At 38.9% G+C, this 14,451-nt stretch overlaps 1 protein-coding gene across 10 annotated transcripts in view; it reads left to right on the forward strand.

Moving 5' to 3' along the window:
* Positions 1–169: 169 nt before the first annotated feature.
* Positions 170–14,451, forward strand: part of Zdhhc8 (zinc finger DHHC-type containing 8) — a 31,702-nt gene continuing 17,420 nt past the window's right edge. For 3 of the 10 annotated variants that reach the window (XM_089264938.1, XM_030387664.2, XM_030387665.2), the window contains exon 1: positions 187–1,504. In XM_089264938.1, the coding sequence (XP_089121064.1) occupies positions 1,413–1,504 (92 nt within the window). In that variant the 5' untranslated portion in view covers positions 187–1,412. Of the gene's footprint in view, positions 1,505–14,451 lie in introns of all 10 variants that reach the window. The other 7 variants (XM_030387663.2, XM_018108968.3, XM_030387662.2 and 4 more) reach the window with 6 other exon arrangements.

Genomic DNA, 14,451 nt, shown 5'->3' on the forward strand with positions numbered 1-14,451 from the left:
ATTGATTACAAAAGCTTTATTAATCAATCATGAAAACTATTCATTTTTTATCTTACAGATGTACAGTTCATACATTCATTCATCGAGAGTAATTTGGTTGACCTCTTCTGTTATCACCTATCGCCAACTATGTAAACAGTGCTATTAAATGATAATATATCGATAAGAATAACAGACTGAAGAAATTAGTCGAACATGCTTGGGCTTGTTCTGACACTAACATTTCCTTAACAGAAACCAATTTTTTTCGACAGACGACGGGCGAGGAAATTATGCGCAGCGCGTTGTTGTGGTTATTTTTTTTATTTATTTTTTCGTAAATATATATATACCCAAAAGTGCATAATTGGAATGAAAGGCAAACATAAAGTGTTCCATTCACAAGTGTATGTGCATTTGGCGTTAACTTTCCTCTGAAAGTTGAGCGCACTATATTGCAGGCAACGCCATCATCGTCGTCGTCGTCGTCGTTTGTGTGTGGAGCGGTGTGCTGTGCTTAGGAACGGAGCGTGTGTGAGAGAGAGAGAGAGAGAGAAGAGAAGCGGACAAACGGCGAGGAATATCGCAAAAAAAAAAGTTGCAGCAAAAGCAACAACGTGCGTGTGTGTGTGTAGAAAGAAAAGCATTAAAAAGCCAGAATAAGTGGAAGCACATTGGCAGCAGGAGAAAAAACGAAACGAAAGAGCGCAAGGTGGGAACCAAGAAGAACGAACGACAGCTAAACGGGTGACAGGCGCGACAAGAAAGACAAGAAAAACAGGAGTACAAATATACTGAAAGGGCGAAGACAGCAGCAAAGCAACAACAACAGCACCAAGACCAACAAAAACAAGAGCAGCGATAAAATGTTAACCAGCGCCAAGAACAAATAATTCAAATAGTGTTCATTTGAATAGAGCAAAAAAGTCGCATTTGCCGCTTGTGTAAATGTGTATGCATGTGTGCGTGTGCGTTTGGGTGTAGGTGCCTGTGTGTCTGTGTGTGGATGTGACAATGTGTTTTTATAACAGCGCCTAATTCGCAAGCAACAACAGCAAGCGCTTGCAAAATTATATCAGTGAGAATCCGAAGCTGGAAAATCAACAACAACAACAACAACATTAGCAGCAGCAGCAGTAGCAGCGGCAACAACAATAACAACAACGACCAGCATACGCTCGCTCGATCCCATTTCACGCGTCGTCTCACCTCGTCTCGCCTCGCCGTCTCTTATGTTGTTTTCTGTCTGTCACACTTGCAGTTCCAAACGATCCGACATCGCTACGTCATCGTCATCGAACTATCAAGTTATCGGCCATCATCCACATAATCAGCACAGGCTCCACAACGGCCATATCCACTGACGTTGCACCAGCAACATAAGCAACACAAACAACAATAACAAAAACACCAAAAACAATAAGAGCAACACAATGCCCAAATGCGATGTGAAAACCCGTTACATTCCGGCGACTTTCGCATGGATTGTGCTGTTACTTACAACATTTCTCTTCTTCTTCTATCCGTGAGTATCCAAAACAAAATGCACTAATCAAATAGAATAAGTTTCACTTCAATATTGTTCAATAGGGATTTAAATCAGGCTAGTAACCAGATATTATAACATTTCTTTAATAAGCAAACTTTTATTCCCAGCTCCTAGCTTTCCTCTTTCCATCAGAAAATTTCCAAAAGTTGTTGCTTACTCAGATGACTCAAAGATACATAGCATACATACTATGTATGTAGTTATAGGTAGGGAAATTTTTTTCCCCAGCTGTTAAATTTCCTTATTCCACCATGTAGAAAATAAAACTAGTCCAAAAATGGCTTCATATTCAGATGACTCGGAGCCATGAATAAGTTCATCTATATTTTAATATGATTTATGGAGAATAATAGAAATTTATAGATTCCATCTAATAGTTCAATATGGAACTGGCTCTGAGTCGCTTTACTTGTTTTGCTTAGCAAAGTACTTTTTATACCCTGCACTGATATGCTAAGCAAAGGGCTTTTTGGTTCTTCTACCGAAGTCAAGTCCCAGACGAACGATGAACAATGAACTATAGAAGACTTCCATGGGTAGAAATACTCACTCATATCAGTATAGAAATAAATTTCCTTGTCCCGCTCAAAGAATTGTAAATATAAATAATATGTTTAGCATTGTGTGAGCAGTACAGGGTATCTCTTAGGCCAAACACTGTGAGCTAACTGGGCTGGGTCGCCATTTATTATCCGTTATTTACTTTGCGCTCATTTTCGTGGATTATAACGAAGCTGCATCAGGACTTTTTCCTAGCGCACAGTGCAGCTTTTTCCTCAATCCCGTTTTCTCCGTTTTTTTGCCACTTCTTTTTTCGTAATAGTTTTTCACGGAGTAAGTGGATTTTGCTGTGGGTGGCGCATGAAAAACGGAGACTTGCGTAATTGCATAATTTGTTTAGTTGACAAGTTTGCATAGTCCATTTGGCGTAGCCAGCAAATGTGCGTCACTGGATCCTCCCAGAAACTTTGATGTGTGCTCCCAATTTCCACTGAATCGATTGGGTTATTATCTTAAAACGGGGCGGGACAGCAAGAAGGGCGAGATGAGGCGATCTGGCCAAATAATCTATTCCGACTTTATATTTTTAAAATATGTTTTTGCATAATACATATTTATCTTTTATCTCTCGATAACTAATGCTCCATTTTATCGATATAAATCGATATATGCTATTCAATCTAGCCAAAAACTTAAGACTAACTTTCAAATATGTATTCTTGTATGACATATTTATCTCTCGATAACTTATCCACTTTTTAATAGATATAAAAGCGCATATCTATGCTGTGCTTCATATAGTAGAGAATTGTAATGATTACGCTCTGAAAATCTTATCTTATCAAGCTATCCAATAACTGATCTACCGTAATTCCCAATCCGAAGCTAAGCAGTCTGACTCCTCGAAACATATATCTCAAATTTCTGTCACACCGATTCGGTATCAACTTTACAATTGGTTGTTTTTTTTTTTTTTAATTTTTGATTATCGCTTTCTTCTTGCTTGGCGTCTCAGCTCGCAGTTGATTCATTTATTTATATATAATTTGATTGTTTTTGCCATATTCCGGTTCTTATTTAATTGCCGTTTGTTTACATATGTGGCGTCATATGATATGTCGCGTATCACCCCATATGGAAGGCATGGCTAGCACGGCTATGCGAGACCCTTAAGACTTCGGCCTCGCGCTTGAATCGGGCTTTGTTTGTGGCCCGACCTATGTTGCGGCTTGGTTTCGGGTTTGATATTAATTCTTTTATTATTAGGGTACCATTGGGGCCTTTGGGGCTGCAGGAAGCGCAGAGCGTAGAGGGGTGCGTGCTGGAATTAGGTTGGCCGAGGGCAATACGTTGCTTTGAGGACAACTGGTCGACTTGTGGTTATTGTTGGGCACGCGAATGCCACAGGTTGTGTGGCCGTTGTTCAACATAACCAAACTGCACCCACTGACCGACTAGCAGATACCCTATAAACGGCTCAAATAATATTTATGGAATAATTTCCCTCGTATAGAACAAAATTTAAAGAGATTGCAGTTCAATAATAATTAAATAACTAGCGCAGGGTATCAGAAAATTATCAGACGAACCCATGACGCGACCCGAAAAATTGAAAGAATCAACAAAACGAAACGCGCAAAGCACGCGAAATTTGCGAGTAGCGCAGCTAGAACAATAAAAAATTCAAACAGAGCAGCAGCAGCTAACACAAATATATAATAATGTGTATATATAGACGTGTGCGTATGTGTGTGGGGGTATTAATATACATATATCCACACACATGTTTGTTGTTGGGGTAGGGGAGCGCACCGATAGCAGCGACAGCAAAGCAAGAAGAACCATTAAAGTGCGTCACTTTAACAATCGGCTTGCGCGCTCCCCCGCCCGCCCCACTGCACGCCCAGTCGCCATTTGCCACCCAAATGGTCACACCATTTGTTTTACCTTCGCTCAACTCCCCTGCCCCTGCCCCTGCCCCTGCCCCTGCTACCGCCCTCTACCCCCAGCCCCACCCTCAACATTGTGCGCCAGGCAACCGTTGATATTGTAAAAAAAAAACGCCGTTGAGCGATTTACCTTGCGACGGTGTCGAATTTTCCACCAGTTGCCCAAAGCGCGTTCACACACAGTCAAACACACACACACACACATAGACAGAGACACGCAGCTTATTGTTGCTATCTATTTGATAATTCCAGGCGAGGCAACAATTCGCAGGCAGAAACAAATTTAAACTTTCTCAATTCAAGGTTTAAATACAGTTGTAAGGCAACTATATACATACATATGTATGTTTATATGTCATATACATATATATACTGAATAATAAGTTCCATCTAAACTGTGTAAACAAATTATATATATATGGAAAATGTGTATTTCTATGTAAGTTGAGATTGTATCAGAAAGTAATATAAATGTACTTAACTTATATTTGATTTCCAAGAATTTCTCCATTTATTAACCACAGCTTTAAGGAGTCCTGTGATATGCGGGCTTTTCTTGAAGGTCCGTTTTCAAGCAGATGGTCAATGTGATCAATACAATGAATCAACAAGACTGTAGGAAAAGCTATGCTAAGCGTATGATTCGATTGTTCAGTCATTCATTCTATATACATATATGTATGGGATATATGTAACATTCCAGAAGTGGCCCAACTTTTGATACTCTCCTCTCATCTGTGATCGGTGCCAGGAGAGGAGCAGGAATGCAAAAGCATTCTCTAGTTTTATATAATGAGCATACTAATGGTGTACTATATAATAATAAGAACAAGTAATGATAAGGGCAAGGAATTTTTCGATTTTTTTTTAATAATAACTATAATAATAAACTTGCCGAGCTCAAGTAGACAAAGTAAATGGCCTACATACATGCATATGTATATATATATATATATATATATATATATATATATGTATATCGTGTATGCGAACTGACTGACGATATATACAGCTGCGGTCATACAAATTGCAGTATGACTGAGCACCAAGTGTTATACAAAAGCCTTAGATATAATCTCAATATTTTGAAAATTTAAAGCGAATATTCAGATTAACATATGTATGTATATTGTTATTCATTTGGATGTTCATATTGAGCTTTGCACACTCACTCGCATTGCTTTTCCTCCAACATTTAGGGCTCAGTCGCACTACTATTTTTATGACCGCTGAATATATCATAATATATGTATATGTAAGCATGTACTTGTATCGTCAGTCGGGTCGCTCTGAGCTGCATTTAACGTTTGAAACAACATTCTCAAGATTGGACACAACATTATCCAGCATTAATCATCAATATGGAGTCGTAATATGTGCTCTAGCTAAGGACTCTCCCCCGTATCCTTCAACTTTTCATAGACTGAGCACATTCTTAGCTTCGTAAGATCTCTGCTTTCTGTCAGGTCAGTTAGTTTTTATGTCCGAAGTAGATTCGTCATATTTCTCATATTCTGAGGACTATTTCCTCAGGTAAAACTAAAATTAAAAGTGACAAAAAACAACAGAGAGAAGGCAATCCCGTCTCTCTCTACATTAGGCAGTGCCTCTAGAGCTAATATAATATTCTCCCCATCCCTGACCAGTGTGGCCATAGTCTGCTGTCGCAGGCCTACCTTTTCGTCTGCAACGTAAATACAATATTTATTCGTAACTGAACAATAAATATATTAGCTCGACGAGTAAGTTGCGCCATTTAAGTGATTTTCTCGAATTGCTTTGTATATTGAGCAGCTTTGGCACGAAATAAAATTAAATTGAAATGAATTGTAACCAGTTTCAAAGTAACTATAATTAAATAAATACCTTACACAAATAAACTGTAGCATGGGGTATCTTGCCACAACGAAGAAATGTGTGAAAATTAGAGTAAATTAAAACTCAAACTTAAATCTCAACAGGGTTTCCATCAGGCTTTATCACTCACCTGTGGCTGCAGGCGCAGCAGCATAGCTTGAAATCCTTATCAGTAAATGAGTAATGTCTGAGATGAGATAGAGATGAGATATCTTAAAACATCACCTGACAGCTAAATAGGTTTGACATTTTTGAAAGCTTTAAGGAACATTACGTTTTTAATGAATTTTATTAAATAAACAAATTAATGCCAACATAAATTTTCAGCTCGACATTTTATTCTCACTTCAATAATCTGTCAAAAGATGTAATTTAATTTAATCTTCTACTTTACCTGATCAGACATGGGTACTAAATTTAGTGACGTGATGCTTGGATACCATATGATTTCAAAATTCAAGTAGACATTTTTCCCGTCTGGAGCAAGAAAAATATTACCGAAAACTGGAAATACTTTAATATCCAGCGACAATCCTCTTAGACAAGTAAAAAATGTGAGCGACACGGAAAATTCATGGAAGCATATTTACTATTATAAAGACTCAGTTGGCAATGGTCGATTCTTAGAAGATATATGCGAAGATAAATTACGAAGGCGTAAAATTTCCAGACATAGCTATGGGCTGCCTAATAATTACTTTCGTATGAATCTATCTTGTGATAGTGAATGTTGAGTAGTAAAAAATATTAAATAAAATATGATGTAAAAACTACAAGTTTTTTTGTGTATGTTTTTAAGCCTTTCACATTTTATTTATTTATTTTTAAAAAGTTGGCAACACTGTTAGTCAGTGTTTATTAATAAATTATAAAAAAACAACACTTTACTGAATATACTCTGTGATTCCCTTAAAAGCGAGAGAATGTTAATTTAAAGTATATATAAACTGTGTAAAATGTATATTTTATATTATATTTTAATATTGATGTGCATATATTTTAAGTAGAATTTATTTAAAATAGAATTTTGTATTTTTATTTATTTTCTTATTTGCACAGCAGCAATATTCCCGCCTTGCCCCATACGATGGGCCTAGGGTATTAAAAAGAAAATAGCAAATGAGTCGCGGCGGCTAGCAGATGAAGCAGCTACAATTTTCAATTATTATTATTTTTCTTTTTGCCGCTGAGCCGTTTCAATTAAAAGTTGTAATTTGTGTTAAAAGCATTTCAAGGATTTAATTTGATTTTTGGGCCATCAACGCTGAGCCAGAGGAAACTGTTGCTGCTCATAATATTTGGCCTGTTGTTCCATCAGGCGTACTTGTTGTTGTTGTTGCTGGGCACCTTTTGATGGACATGAGAAAACAAATATATACATACATATATAATATGTGTGTGTGTGTGTGTGTGTGGCTGGTGTGCTCTTGAAGTACTCCAAACCAGAGCCATTTGACTAATTATATTAGCGCAAACTTTGCCTACGGCTTCAATTAGGCCACATTCTTGAGCTTAAGCTAAAGAGCGAGAGAGGAGGTTGGCTGCCAGGATATGCCATACATATACATATATAGTCCAGAGGACACACATGTGAAGTTATAGATCGAATCGAATTACTGTAAGGCAAATATGATGGCGGAAACTTTTCTTTTAGGGCTTTGTGCCATGTCTCTGCTGTACTTAATCATTTTGCTTCCCAGTGCTTGGGGCTCAAAATGAAAACAAAAGAAATAAGCAACGCCTTCGCAACCATCAAGCAACCGACCGCCCGCCCGCCCACAACTGCGTGGTCTGCCAAACGGAAACCGATGCCAAATCCAATCCACAGATATTTGACCAACGCCTCGCGTACCGCACCCTCCCCCCTACCGCCACTTGATTCTTATGATTCTTTTACGATAAACTGAAGTTTGTGACTACTGCAGGCATCAGCTGCGCCCACATGCCGCGTGCCACACACAGCACGCGGACGGCATGCAGGTAGAGTTTGAGGTAACTAAAAAAGCGAGAGCGGAACTATATTTGCATTTCTAGTGTGCAGATGGGATGGGTATATAACCGTGGAATACACATATGTATGTATATCTAGTGAGAGTTAGATCTATTGGCGCATATATTCTATAAGAAAGTGTAATATGTATATCGATCATTTTATAAACCAATCAATGCAACCAATCAACAGTAAAAGTAGAGAGAGGTTATATATTAGGAGTAAACTTTGTTAACTCTATGAGAATGTGCATAGAGATAAAGAGATATAGACGAAAATTTAAATTAAAATATCTACATATTTTGTTTAGTAACCAAATCCCACTATTCACACAGGGTATTTGCGAGTCGTGCTCGCGGGTGGTCACAATGACTCATAATGTCGAGTCGATTCTTATCGATTCCTAGTAAAACCATTCTACAAATTTTTATCTGGAATTTGAGAGCTTTTGTGGAACTTGAAATTTAGTTAAATAGAAATTTGAACTTGGTTGGTAAAGGGCCTACAGGGTAACTGAATGTAGGGCAGTCCCCGCATGAATATACGCAAATCGTTAACTAACATTTTATTTTGCACCCACACACGCACATCAGTAAAATATGTATGTTGCACACCCACACGCACACAAAGACTATTTATCTATCTCTCTCTCTCTCTCACCCTACCATTGTCTTTTGCTGTTGCTTCGCTCTACTGTTGCCGTACCTTTTGAGCTTCTACCGTACGTTTTGTCAACTTGTTAATGAAAATAAATTTTTGACGCTGCCGTCTGCGTAGACTGCGACGTCGACATCGCACAGTGGGATCTCTGCCGCCAGAGCGTGACAAAAATAGGTCATAATCGATTTTAGATTTTTTGATGACATTCAATTAGAAATTAACAAGATGAAGGATAGTTATCGATATATCGATATTTTGATGTATTTTCAACAACACAAAAACAAAATGTGCTCAAAAATGTCAAATTTTCTTTATGTCGTAGATAAAAATGCCAAAAGTAGAACGTTTGTGGAAAGGGTTAGTTTTTTCTAAATTGTCTTTAAAATTTCGGTTGTTGTCTCTTTTTGTTTCTACCTATAAATAAATTACTGTTAACAAATACTTGTTATTGACAACTATATGAAGAGGTCAAGGCGTTAACCTTTTAGTTGCATTACAGTTATTCAATGAGTTTTATGCAAGTGTGAGTGGATTGTCCGTTCTATTCTGGTATATAAGGACCTTCATTTGGTGCGTGGCTTGAGTTATGGCTTTGTCAAATCAGACTTTGTTTGATCTGTTTCATGACTGCAATGACTTCCAACTATTTGCGACGGAAGTGGAGAAAGCATTGAGTATGTTAGGCAGCACATCGTTGTTGAAAGGCGCATTACTGGAGCAGAAAGTGAGAAACCTTTATTATAGAATCCAAGCGAAGTGGAATATGTGTCGTCGGACACGAAGCTACTTCAATACAAAAAATGCGGATTGGCTTCGTGCATCAACAAACTTTGGAAGCGGTGAACTGGACGATTATAGCATTTCAAGTACATCGGCAAACAGAGGCAAACCGGCGAAAACTCTACATGAGTGCTTAACAAGAAAAAGGAAACTTGGGGAAGTTGCTAAAGCCATGTCGAAGGAACATCTGTCAGAGGCACTATCTATGAAATATGCAAAACTCCAGGATAACGACAGATCGGCCATCACCAAACTAGTACTGAACGCAAGTCTCCTAACAGGGGACAGAATTACGAGGAGGATTTCAACGCACCCGGATACACGTCCAAAAAAGTTTACTCCAGACGAAGCCTTGGCGTTGCTCATGGATTTGGGGCTATCCAAGGAAAAGTATTCCGTCTTACGCCGCGCCTTAATACGGCATAATGTAAACATTCTTCCCGGCTACAAGAAAATTGCATCTGCAAAAAAGGAAGAAGTGCCTCCAAATGCTGTGGTCGATAACACTCCATAAAACTTATTAAATATTGATTGCGACCAAGAAAACTAAAAAACAAGAATAGAAATATCATAAATATACAAAATATGTGTATTCAATAGGAAGTTCACTCTTTTATACAAAAATATATTTTATAATTATGATTTTTGCAACGCAAAATGAGCAAAGGCCCCACTGTGCGTCGCTGACATTGCTCGCTCTCGAACTTTTGCTGATAATAATAACAAAAAGTGACTGTAAAAAAGACATGTGCATACTGTAGTTGAAGTTGCCATTGTTGTAGTTGTTGTTGCTGTTGTTGTTGTTCCTATCTCGTTGATAATATCCGCCGGTCATCGCCAACCTCAGCAACAACACAAAGCATGAAAAAGCTGGCAATGAGAAACAATAAACAAAAGCGAAAAAGAACCATAAACAACAGACACACGCACTCACACACACTCACACACACGCACATCTTTCACACAAAGATTTGTGAGCCGAAGCAAAAGAGGAACATGTGTAACTGGAGCATACCCTGGTAAACCTGTTGAAAAGTAATTAATCAAAATGAATTTATCAAGCGATATTATTGAAATAATTGCATTAAATACATATATAATACAAAATCTCTTTGCCAGAAATTGCCATGTTTATTTATTATTTATTTGAGAGAGCTTGGGTATATGTATTTATGTATATTAGGTATAAGTATTTTCTCTTAATCTTTCATTTAGTATAGCTGTAAAATGGTGCATATATAAACTGTTCAGGATAGAGGAACGAGAAGAAGGCATATTTACCTACAAAATGTAGCAAAAGCCCTAAGTATATCGCATACGAACGATTTACCTTTGCTATATTAGTTAATGTTAAACTAGTCTCAGCCCCACTCTCTCTCTTACTTGCATCTCTCATTTTATACAGGGTATTGGGCGTAGCGTCACCACGCATCAGAGTCGCCGTCATTGATTGTTAGGTAAATTGAGCCGCGCCGCGCCGAGTCGAATCGAATCGTATCGAATCGAACTCAAGTGTCATTTGCACGCCCATTGCTCGGTTTTGAGCTTTGACTTTGGCTTTGAGTTGGGGTTGGGGTTGGGGTTGGGGACTGTTGCTGCTCTTGTTCTTGTTGTATTATTGGGGGCGATGCTACATCGAGCGATTTGCGATGTCTAATTTCAAAGTTTAGAAACTAGAGAACAGTGGGAAGTGATGAAGGCATATGATGTAGAAAGGCGTGGCAGCAGCTTTCGCCTTCCGTCTTCTACCTGCCACCACCCACCGTCTACCGCCCACTTTCCATTTACACTTCGTTTGTCACTGCCATTTCCATTTCGATGCCCATTAACATTCGCATCACTTTGCCGTGTACTCAAATAGCAATTACGTTTACGTTTACGTCGACTACGACGTTGACGTCGACGTTGACGTTGACGTTGCCATTGTCGCAGTCGCAGTCGCAGTCGCTTCGCCTCGCCTCTGAGCGTTTGGCCAACGCCAATGACGTCGCCATTGGGCCAAGTGCCTAGCAATGACACCAGCAATAACTAAGCCTGGGGCGCTGGCTTTTCTCTCTTTTGTGCATGTGCGGTTCGATTTTCATTTTGATTCTGGTAATTAAGCAATTACTGGCTTAAACAAGTGATCCCCTTCCCCTCCCCTTCCCCTTCGCATCGGGCGACTGTTCCCTGGCCATAACGCGGTGCCTAATCGAATTTATAATGCCATATCGATTTGTTCTCTTTGACGTTGATATCGATTTTTAAAGAGGAGGCTGTACACTCTCGATATATGTATATATGTATATGTATGAATTTAAATGGAGGCTAGCCCACATACATATGTCATGGCCATCACCTGATTTGCATATATTATTTTAATAGCTGTCACAAATAGTTTATCAAATTATCAATTAAATGCAGCTGCAATGGCCATTCAGTTGATTTAATTGCACGTCACGTTGCTTCAGTTCCTCGATTCTCGACTCGTTATGAATAAAAATGTTGCAATAACCGTCCAAATACAGCTGATGCTGAAATGAATTTAAAAGTGAACAGTTCGAATGCTCGAGTTGTGAAATATGAAATGTAAAAGTATGCATTACCTATATTTACATATTTATTGATGCACAGTATATAGTTATTTATACTCGATGCAGCTGGCCCGCCTGGACAATGTGGTAAAATCACAGCACACACAGTTGCAGTGTTTGCTTTGAGTGGAAAATAATTGTTTTACTGTGGAGCTGGAGCAGAGCCAAGAGCGCGTTTGTGTCGCAAAGCAATTTAAATGTAATCAAAGCCCAATCAAACTCAATCTAATATTGATTTGTGCATAGCCTTTGCATGAGTATGAGTTTGCAGCAAATAGAAATTCTGGCATGCCAGCTATGTGGCAGACCCTCGTGGGGTCTCTGTCGTGCATAGCTATGCACAAATATGGAAATATTTATCAACTGTAATCAGTATCGTGCATGGGAAATGTTATCTATCTACTGCTATTTCGACACAATTTTGAAATATTCAGCTGAAGCTCAAAGCGAACAGAATGCCAGCGAGAGACTCGCATGTTGTGTGAGTCTGGTTAACAATTTGGCTCTGTGGGCCAAGATGAAAAATGACTTCCTGTCGCCGTTGTCACCGACTGTTGAATGCTGAATGCTGACTGCTGATTGTTGGCTTGCTCCGCGCTGCTCTGGGGCTGAACTTAACTTCATGCGAGAAAATTACAAATTTTAATTAGTACAAAATCTACGCATCAAATGCAAAATAAATGGAAAAAGCGCCACCAGACGGCGGCACAATGCAAAATGCTGCCCAAAAGTCTCGAAGTCGGGCGAGCGAATGAGCAAGCGAGCGAGCGAGCGAGCGAGATGGCGCACATCGAGTACTTGTTGTTGTCGCACCATTTGGGGGCCGCTGCCCCACCTCCTGGCGCCCCTTGCGACGCTTGTGTCTCTTGGCTCCCCTAGCCACACCGCTTAGTTGCCTGTTCTAGCGGGTGGGTGGGTGGTGGTTGCCTAGAGAAAATGGAATTGGAAATGGAAAAATGTTTCACGTCTCGACGCTGGCAACATTGAGCAAGATTATTTTTAGCGATAAACAAACACACACACACATGCACAAACACACGCACATATTACGCATACGCCACGGAGCACGTCGCAGTGCCTCCGAGTCACTCATCCAAATTCAAAGCGGGGCTAACCAAATTAATTTCGCCGGCTGTCATAACACATTAAAAAGCTAGCTAAAGCAAAAACCCAGACAAAAAAAAATATGTATATATACGTATATACACACATATATGTATGTTTGATTATATATAAAATTGAATAAAAAAGACAGAGAAAAAACGGTACAATCTACTCGATCTATCAACACTCGACTTTTTCCATCTTGAAGTTTTGGAAGCGTTTTCCCCAATGTCCGGCCACAGATATAGACGACACACATACACATTCAGCTGGGAAGTTTTATGTCTGACAGCGGCAACAGTTTAGTTTATTTAAGGCCACAAATTTGGGGCAGCTTGAACTAATTATATATTTTTGAGCAAATCGCCGCAGTTGAAAGGAAATCTTTTCTATATGCCGTAATATAATATGCACGTGTTTATTGATATTTACATATCTCCGATTATGGCATGCCTCGATAATAGGGCCCAAGCAACTGTTCGTGGAATGAGCAGAAAGCAATGAAAACCTTTGCGAAGCTACAGTAGTCGCTCGAGAAGTGGACCCACAAACTCAATTCGCGACCTACGAAATTCTGAATCATACCAAGTTGTCCAGAAGTAACTTTAAATGAACTGATTCGAGTAGTTGTAAAGTCACATCGAAAATTCTTTATAAACAATTGATATTACCTATTCAATATGCGATATTATTTCAATAGAATTTTGCTTATTTTCTTTGGGGCAACAAACGCTCGCAAGAGTCAAAGACCGAGACTGTGCAAATCGAAGACTCCCCATGTTAATTCAATTCAATTATCATTACTGTTCGACTATGTTGATCGAATCTATATCCATATCTATATACACATTAGTACATTCCTCGTTGGCCATGTGTGCGTTTGTACATCAAACTATAGTATTTACTCAACTATATACATATACATATGTATGTATCTATCCCCCACATGGAACATAGTTTTATAAACTACTTGTTGAAATACAAAATAGAACAAAAAGCTACAGCAACTGCTCTGGCTATAGAATATCTCATTGTTGAGCAAACCTCATTAGTTTTTCACACAGCACTGCTTGTGGCATTGGATCTGTAATCCGAATGCATATATACACACGCACACACACACACACATTTAGTTGTATCGTGCGAGTGTGCGTGTACTGTATATACAAACGGCTAGTCCAAAACTGACGCAATTGAAATAAACAAGAAATGAAATTCGGGTTATATATTGGCTAAAAGATGTTTGCTATTTCTGCTAGTTTTAGTTGTTAGACACATTGCCGTGGCTTGAACTGTTTCTGGAACTGGAACTGGGGCTGGGCCTGGCTAATCAACGACAAGCTAAGAACTTTCTTGTGCTCTCAACATTTACACAATAAAAATAAAAATAATGAAAAAAGAAAACTATGCCGACAAAACATGTCAAAAGCACACTGACATGAATACCCTCACACACCTCGAGTAGCTTAGTCATAAAATGCGTGGGGCACTCTATAGCATGTGTATTTG

This window comes from Drosophila navojoa, chromosome X, assembly GCF_054131105.1.
Source record: "Drosophila navojoa isolate 15081-1374.11 chromosome X, UAZ_NAV_1.0, whole genome shotgun sequence".
Taxonomy (NCBI): domain Eukaryota; kingdom Metazoa; phylum Arthropoda; class Insecta; order Diptera; family Drosophilidae; genus Drosophila; species Drosophila navojoa.